This window comes from Falco biarmicus, chromosome 1 (genome assembly GCF_023638135.1).
Source record: "Falco biarmicus isolate bFalBia1 chromosome 1, bFalBia1.pri, whole genome shotgun sequence".
Classification (NCBI taxonomy): domain Eukaryota; kingdom Metazoa; phylum Chordata; class Aves; order Falconiformes; family Falconidae; genus Falco; species Falco biarmicus.
In genome coordinates this window covers 76,398,591-76,407,702 of record NC_079288.1, presented here as the reverse complement: position 1 = coordinate 76,407,702, position 9,112 = coordinate 76,398,591, and the positions used below count along the sequence as shown (strand labels likewise).

General features: G+C 38.1%; 1 protein-coding gene across 2 annotated transcripts in view; it reads right to left on the bottom strand.

Moving 5' to 3' along the window:
* Positions 1 to 744: 744 nt before the first annotated feature.
* The window catches only part of MAN2B2 (mannosidase alpha class 2B member 2), a 31,290-nt gene continuing 22,922 nt past the window's right edge, over positions 745 to 9,112 (bottom strand). The window contains exons 11-19 of one of the 2 annotated variants that reach the window (XM_056343367.1): positions 7,977 to 8,233; positions 5,817 to 6,008; positions 4,679 to 4,931; positions 4,459 to 4,569; positions 4,159 to 4,351; positions 3,351 to 3,500; positions 2,871 to 2,983; positions 1,846 to 1,976; positions 745 to 966 (exon numbers count right to left, since the gene is read on the bottom strand). In XM_056343367.1, the coding sequence (XP_056199342.1) occupies positions 885 to 966; positions 1,846 to 1,976; positions 2,871 to 2,983; positions 3,351 to 3,500; positions 4,159 to 4,351; positions 4,459 to 4,569; positions 4,679 to 4,931; positions 5,817 to 6,008; positions 7,977 to 8,233 (1,482 nt within the window). In that variant the 3' untranslated portion in view covers positions 745 to 884. Of the gene's footprint in view, positions 980 to 1,845; positions 1,977 to 2,870; positions 2,984 to 3,350; positions 3,501 to 4,158; positions 4,352 to 4,458; positions 4,570 to 4,678; positions 4,932 to 5,816; positions 6,009 to 7,976; positions 8,234 to 9,112 lie in introns of both variants that reach the window. The other variant, XM_056343357.1, reaches the window with a different exon arrangement.

The window sequence follows — 9,112 nt, the reverse complement described above, 5'->3', positions numbered from 1 at the left end:
AAGTGTATTAGTGCATACCACTTCAGTCACAAAAAGATGAATTGTAATCATAGCCCTGTGTAACCTACGCAGCATACCCATTATACTACATGGCATAGCCAAGCAGGGAGTAAGAACAAAGGTACAAGCAAGGAAAATGACTTAGCTGAACTCATTTCATTTCCCAAATAAATACACAAAACAAAATGAAAAATAATGGCCATCACACTTTACTGCGTGATAGTTACAGTGCTGTATACTTCCCCTTTGGGCTTAATGTTTCAGGAAAATGGCTTTCACTGCAGCAGGGCAGGTTACATTAGCATATCACTAAATATTTATAGTGAAGTATGAAAAACAACCAAGAGAAAATATGAAACAACCTTTCCTCATCCGGTAACTGAATGTGGCAGTTTCTGCAGTGATTTTAATGAGATGCAGCCAGTTAGTATACACAGGCTGTCTACACAGAAGAACTGACCACCAGCGCAGCTCTTCCAGCGTAACTATTTCACTATAGCTACTCTGGAAGAGCCCTTTTCACTCTGCTTCCTTCCTTCTTGAACAGTGCCTCCACATGGAGGAAATTATAGCATTATTGAAGCAATCACTTTAAAACCACCCACAGCAAGCATGGAAATGTTCAATATGCTTGCACTGCAACACCAAGGTAATTTTTGCATTGAACACATTCCAGGAAAAAAAAAAAAAAAAAAGAGTTGTAAATAACTAACCAACAAAAATACCCACAACTCAGGCCAACAGTTTAATTAAATTTAGAGTTTATTCCAAAATGACTATTTCTTTCATTAACAGCAGTAGAATTTTTTCAAGAATATCACTTATATCTTGAAACAAAAATTGGAAGCTAATATATATTCACTCCTGAAATATAATGTCAAACTTTATCGACCATGAAAATATACAAAGAAAGTCCTTATTTCCTTTGGGTGAACAGTTACTGTACAGTTTTCTGAGGTGTCTGTGCTGCTGGGGAATCCTGTAAAACACAAAAACATTGTATTAAAGAAGCTTTGCTCAAATTTATGTATTATTCTGTCTTAACAGTTTTAACTTATCCCTTCCTTAAAAGCTGGTGTTTGAGCAGATTCTCCTCCTTAAAGCTGTAAGTAGTGTGGAGCCACGTAGCCATTCATAATATTAAAATAATCAACAATCCATCTACTTTACGTACGCTGACACACAGAAAACATGAAACTACTCCCCAGTCATGCACCTTTTCTTCATCATGAGTAAACAGCAAGTAAGTTCCTAGCTGCAGGTCAAGCAGAGCTCTAAACTCTCACCTAGCCCGGCCCACAAACCTCTGCAATCTTTTTACCAAGGCACATATATGGATGCAAGTGACAGTAAGGACAACGTCCAAGCAACTAACTGGAATTGGAAATGAAATGAGGTCACCCACAGCATTAGACTTGAGTGTCAGCCCTAACTTGAATCTTATCCACACAGTCCTTTAAGCTGATTACAGTGGGGATTTTTAACTGCAGCTGTTTTTCTGCAGCACAGGCTTAAGCTTAGATTAACACAACTCATCAGCATCTAACAAAATCCATCTGTGTCAAAGTGTGAATTCATAAAGTAGCCACTTCTGTCTGGACAGGATGACTCCAGAAAGATTGCAAGATTTCTAACACTTCTAGGCAAAAGAAGCCATCAGAGAAATATAGCAGTCTAGTGCTTGCAGGGAATCTTCGCTAAATGCTCCAACTTGCAGGTTGCCACATAACAGCTCTGTCATATAGAACAACAATACATTTTTAATCTTGCAAATATTTTTATATTTTTAATTAGACTATTCATCAAGCTTCAACAACACTATGGACACCAACTACCTTATTCCACCTACCTTTGCTTCCTTTGCTTGGATATTGTTCAGTCTTCCATTTCCACCGCTTCATAGTGTTTACATCCCACGTGCCTGTGAGTGATCTCTCTTCCACTGCCATCACTGATCCTAATCCCTTTAGCAAAGACTTCGAGTAAAGAAAACACAAGGAATCAAACCACACTTTACTGAGAATAGCATCACACTCAACAGTCTAGTACACAGACCAGAGTAGAACTTTCATCTCTAGCATTGATCTGTTAAGCAAAGTAGTAGAGACTTTAAAAATCTGTTAGGTCATGCAACACAATGGCAACTTCAGATTCATCAGGCTTCAAACTAAGAAGCTGAGGTGCTGAGAGCACCTCTTCTAGCAAAGTTCACAACCTACTAATTTCTCCATTCAAAAGCTGAAACTCATGCTACAGTTTTCTAGCCAAAAGAGAACCCTGCACCTTGTTCCCCCTGCTTCTGTCATCGCAATCAAAAGTTCATATTTTAAAATACACCCCCACCCCCCCCCCCGCCATGCATTATAAAATAATCTACTTCTACATGAAAGGTCAAATAAACGAGAAACTGAAAATACACAGTACATAATGAAAGTGACCAAAGTTTCAACAACTCTCTGAAATAAACTATAGAGGAAAGAAATGGTTGTTTGCTTTAATCCTATCCACATTTCATTAACTATACATACAACTTGCAATAAGTAAAGAAACAGAAAAACAGAATCCCCCTCTCTGCACTGGTTAAGGTACTGCAGGAAGTGTTATACAACCAAGAGCTCAACAGAATGAATCTTATCAATATTTATGCAGAGCTTCATGCTGTGCCTATGGCAACTTCATCTGAAGTAATGGCTTCTGTGTTGCAAAGCTGAGTAAAAATAAGACCTGCTTCCCTCTGAGGTTAAAGTTATACTAGTATTTTTGTATCTTTTTGAGTCTTTAGCAAACAAAGATGTTTCATTCCAGAACCAGTTCTCTGTCTGGAACAAAACCACCTCAAGTGGTATTCTGTCTCAAAGGATCAGATTTACCTTCAAATTTACCATCACGGGCTGAGACAGCACAGGATCCTCTCCAACTTCATACAAATGCCTAATTCTTATCAGGACACGACTGAAGTCTGCGTCACCTTGCTTCTGTTTACCTTTAAGAGAAAACAAAATGCAAACATTTTCTTACTTTAAAAATAAAATCAACTTTTAAACTTTTTTTTTAAGCTTCACACTCTCTAATTTGAACTTATTTCTCATTTTTTTAAATTAGCAAGAGGACTAACATCAAGAAGTACCCAGCTCCCAGTGTTGACAGGAATGACACTAAAAGGCATTGGTGAACTCATGCAGGAGAAATATTTCACTATCTGAGTAGAGAAATCATATAGTACAATTAGCTTTCTTGATAGAGGAATTTAACACTTCGAATAAATAGAAGCACTAGCCACAGAAGATAGATAGAAAAGAAAGCCGGCTTCTTTAAGTGTAACATCCAGACACCCTTTTGAAGGCGCTTACCCATGCGGATGCTGTGGACCTGTTCTGCATGATTAGAGCTGTACCTCCACCCTGGAATGCTCAGAGTTTGGAGATGAAGATTAGGTGGGACAGTTACAGGTGAACCGTGGACTGAATTCTGAAGTTGTCTGGATAGCTTTGGTTTATCTCCTACATGCAAAATGAAACAAAGCAAACATCAAACACTGATCACACAGACAAGCCTGGCTAGGGTACTGTGGAAGGGTAAAGAGATTTTTGTTTGCTTTGCAAAGGCAGATGCAAAGCAGATGCTATGCTTTCTCCTCCAAGGCCTTCTGAGATACAAAGGAGAAAGCAGCACAATTTTAACTGCTGGAGAAGTGTATTAGAGCTCTCCATAAAGTAAATTTCACTGCAGCTTGAAGTTGCTGTTCCACGACGAGGCTTTAGTTTTAGTTAATAAGTCAAACAAATATTTTTAAAAGAATGACTCAGAAATGGTCATTAAGGACCCAGCATCCAGGAAGCTGATATACAGTGCACTAGTTACTTTGCACTAATCCCGTGTGGACACTTTGTTCTCATTAGATGCTTTAAAATTTATTCTTTTCTGAAAGTAGAGATAATTACATAACAAGAGAAACATTTCATACACTTGGACAACATCATCTTTGAAATTAATGCAAATTAATTAGCAGGCTCTAAACCTGCCTCCTAACTCACTGTATACTAACTTTGCCACATAGGACGCTTGAAGTCTGCATTTACAAAATTAATAACATAAATCAAAGCAACGTAAATAAGCCATTCAGATCCTAAAGACAGCACAGGAGATGGAATGAGTTACCTGATAATGCTCCAAACATTGCTACTGGCCTGTGTTCTAATGCCAGTCCACTTGTCCGATACAAAATATTGGTGAGAGCCTTGGTTCCTAAAATAAGCCAAATCACAGGGCGAACAACTGAAGAATCATTCAAAGTGAGATTGTAATTCAGGTCCCACTGAAGGTTGTTCCATAGTCTCCTGTGAAGCATCACCTGTATTGGGAAGGTAAACGTCACAGGAGTAATCAGCCACCATGCTTTATTTATATTATCAGCAGCCATGAAATTATGCTCTCCTAGAGGGAAAAAAACCCAGTTACCTCCACTTGTCCATTTCCTTGACTTGAGACACCATGAGCTCTCTCTGCAAGCAGTACCAGCCTTGTGGTATCATCTTCAATGTAGGCAGTCTGGACCATAGGATAATAGTTCTGAAAACATACACACAGTAAACCATGCAGTGATAATATTAACCTAGGTAACAGTAATGGAGAACGAAGGTAAGACACAACAGACTTTGGATTCCGCCTTTGTGCCTACCCGAGCCACTGTGTTATTCACATATGCCTTGAATGGTCTTTTCTGGATCTGATATCCATTGCTGTCAGTGTAGAGTAGCTGCTTGGTGTTCAAATTCGTGCTCGTTCTTAGAACTGCTTCACGATTTAATTCCAAAGGCCCAACGCTGTATTCTTGCTCTATCCTATGGCAAAGCAACTTTCCATCATAGCCTTCTGGTACTGTATACATCCTGGTATACACTGCATATATGTAATCCTGAGAAGTAACATTACTATAAAAATGAGAGGAAAGATATGCAGAGTTTATAAAGTGGAGTACTTGATTAGTTATGTCAAGACTTGCAAGTCATTCACAATGTCATCATACACAGACAACTTTTTTGCCTGTTTTCTATATATTTTATGTAAATATGCAATTATTTTTAATTTTAACTTAATTTTCAGATGTACAGATATTCAACTGGAGTGATATCCTACAATTTTCTTTAGTGTTGCAAGTGTAAAGAGGCCTTTTCATTTGATTAGAGAGGCTGTGCTTTTCTCAAAGTTAACAACAAATTTTGAAGTAATTATGACTCCCTAAGGGACACATTTACTTGTACAGAATACATGTATTTTTTCAATGGGGGGAATATTCATTTTGATTGCAGAATGTCACTGTTTTCCAAAGGTCCTTCTCAACTACAATCCTTGTACAATGCCATGTAAAAGAAAAGACTTCAATCAAATAACCAGATTTTAAAGAGGGTGAAGGGGTTATAGGCTGTTATAATTTTAACAGTAAGAAGTAGCTAGTTCATCAGGGGTCAGAGTGATGTGTAGGACTCATTTCTCCTTTCTCTAATTTGTTTGTAAGAAAGATATTCACAGTTATAAAAATGAACCCATTTTGTCCAAATTCCACCCATGTAAGATGATAGCTGCAATTTTCATTGAATTGTAACAAACGAGGGTCCCAACAGAAGCTGCAGTACAAAATGACCCACAGAAGGTAACTGAACGATCTTCACCTCCCTTCCTGCACCAATATGCGCTATTTAAAGGAGGTGCTTCCTCAGCACTGCATTTAGCAGATGCATGCTAGTTCTTTTGTCCAAGTCCTAAACAGTGAGCTCTGCGAAGTGCTCCAGTGAAGTGAAGCTGTAATGGTGTTGTACCTGTAGAAATACTGCCGTATCTCTGTCATCAAGTTTCCAGAAACTATTTCCAATCCCACTGCTTGTGATACTGGAACAGCTGAAGCATTTGGGGCAAATAAGTAGTTATCTGAAATGGGTCCTTTCATCACATCTCCATTCACATGGTACTCAAGGAACTCCTGGGTCAACTGGACAGTCTGGTTAGTCTCCCTGAGAATCCACAACAGAAGAAAAATGATATTACTTACAAACACATTTTGTACATAATAGATGCAAAGCTGAACTGCAACAGGAATGAGGCCGGGAATGTAAGAAAAAAGAAAGTATCTGTTTCCTCAAAGTGGGTAACTAATTCTATAAGATTTAGGAAATGAGGACAGCAGAGAAATAAGGTGTTTCTCATTAAGACATCTGTCAGTGTGTAAATAAATGGAGTTTCTATGTAATTTTATACTTTCAAAACCCAGAAACACCTCAAGACAGAAACATCATCGTTAGCTCATTGTTTTGATGTAAAAGTTGCTACAGGACCAAATCCCACCCATTCTACAAAAATGAGGTACGTTACACTATATTAATGAATAATCAACCAGGTTTCTTTAATTGACTTTGTAGCTAGGTGAATCAGCATGATGCAAGTTTCCCTATTACTGGTAAGGAACATAACAGCAACAGTATAGCAAAATTTACACTGACTCAGTACCTACTTTGTCTCCTCCTTTTTCCCCAGAAGCTTACAGTTTAGCTATTCATGACTCAGTATTCCAGTATTTGGAAAGTCATATGAAGGCAAGTTAAGATGCGATTGCCCTCAGCTACCTGCTGTGCTCCTCTTTTGGAGCCTTGCTGGCAAAACAGGAAAAATCACTTTGTCTGGCATATAAACTTAAACTGTCAACTGTTTTAGCTAGTGTTAATACAGCAACCTACAAATTGTAATGACTGAGAAGCAAAACATATTCGAGTCTTTTCTGCTATCCCCATTGTGCGGCATTTCCAGTGCAGGGGCTTGACCTAGAATAGAAGTTCTGTTGCAGTTAAACTTTATAAGGCTTCACAGTTGAAGATCACAATTTTTTTTAACCTTTCCTCCCATTCTGATCTGACACCTCGCTCTTACCCATTACCCAAAGCAAACTTCCTGAAACTCAAACATTGTGGGCTTGCCAGAAGGCTTGTGAAGAAAGTGAATATTCCATTTCTGCTACATGCTGAATTCCAGCTCTTTCTGCCTGCCAGAACAGGATGGAGAAAAATGGAATTTGAGTTTAGATATTTATTATTCCTCATTAAATTTGTCATGGAATCTGGAAAGTTAGAATCTGGAGCCACTTTGAGAAAGTACTTACTCCAGGGCTCTTGGTTAAGGCCCATCTATATATACTTTTAAAGCTGATTTTAACTATACTGGACAACAAATTCTTGCTCTAGGAGGTGGAATTATGAACAAAACCACAAAGGTGAAAGAGGTCCAGTAGTCACTAGGCCAATGTCAAAGGGGTCAAATCTTCCATCAGTTTATAGCTGACAATCAATCCCGAGCAGGCAAAAAGCAGCACAGTTCCACTGAAGCTGAAGGAATCAAGCTGACTCACATCAGCGGAGAAAGACAATCTGCAAACCCCAAATCTCACACAGATCTTGACTGTTCTTCCATTTTATCTCCTGATTCAATGGAATTTCTTTAGTTAAATATTACCTTGCAAAAAGTTTTGTAGTTTTCTACCACAGAAAGAGTGATACAGGACTTGGAAAACACTAGTGATTAGTAAGAGAAAGCTCTTGCTTTATCACTTAAGGCTCATTGTACAGCCATAATGTATGCGTTTACTTATTTATTTTTAATACAAACACATAATCGTCTTTAGAACTAAAGTACAATGAGATTCTGCTGATCTACTAGTTAATACTGTGATATCTTATCTTAGACCAACTGCATGGTTAAACAGGGCAACAACATTACAGAAATAGTATGGAATCACACCTATGCTAGTGTTGACATTTCCTGTAGAAAAGGAAGACATGTGAGCTGGAGAAAAAAATGAATTGTGAAGAATATAAAGGAAATTTTATTCGTTAAGTCTCAGAATTAAGGCACATGACATAGTCCTTGAACTGATTTTTACAAAACGTTTTACAGAATCTGAAACATTATTAAAAACAAGCAGGTAATCTCACCTCTCTGTAATGCTCTGCATTAGATTCGTGTTTTGGTCAAACAAGACCTGGTAGCAGTTGTTAACCACAGGAAGCAACTGTCGACTTTGTTTATTTGAACGAGTTATGTCTTTTCGCTTGTACTTGACTGATCTTCCAATAAATGCAGACTGCTTACCATTCAAGGGTCTAACATTGTATTTTCTGTAGCTCAGACCACTTACTGCAACTAGAATATACAGATCATACGTAGAATGGGACCCCACCGAGCTTTGAACCTGTATGTTAACATACACAATGCTCCATTACAGAAAATCAGTTAGCAAGACAACTATCTTCCTGTGTTATAAGCCCTAAATTACAAAAATTAACTACTACTTTAAAAATAAGTTTCTAAACATGCCAATCTTAATTCTCAATTACAATGTAGATCTACAATGTAGATCCATGCTGCTTTTAGTTGCACGTTCGGTGAACTTAGTATTCAGTTTAGCCTTTCTAGTGAAGGAAAGAGGGTCACTAAACAAATTACAAGGTTAGATCTTATTTTAATGTCAACATGAAGTCATAGATCTTGATTAAGAATGCATTGCAAAATGTCCAGATGAGCAGAATAATCACAAATTAAACTAAACAGTCAATTGGCAGAAAAGAGACTGAAGCATAAGCGATGTCACTAGTGCAAGTATGAGAAAATTCGCGGCAAGAGGAGGAAGCACTTAGACATGCCCTCACCTTAAGGAAGGGACACGGAGAGGGAGGTAGAAGCAGGTGGCACACATATGAACAGTAACAGACCACCAGTGTTACTTAGTATCAAAATACCTTAAACAACAGTTCTTAATCCTCTTTCAATTACATGCATCCTGCCCATTAATGTTATATAATTTAGTACCACTTTTGGTTTGGGGCAAGAAAATGGGACTAGGTAAATACTGTATAGATTACATGGACAAAGAGGTTAGTTATGACTAACCAGAAATTAAAGCAAGTTGTCTGTACCTTCAGCCTGTGGATTGGAATATGTCAAGTTATTCACACCTCAGACTTCCTAACCTTAGTGGTACCAACAGGGCCTGCTCCCATTCTCTTCCTTCACTGTACAACTCATGCATGCAGTACAGAGGAAGGCAGAGTGCTTGCCAAGCCTCTAGTCC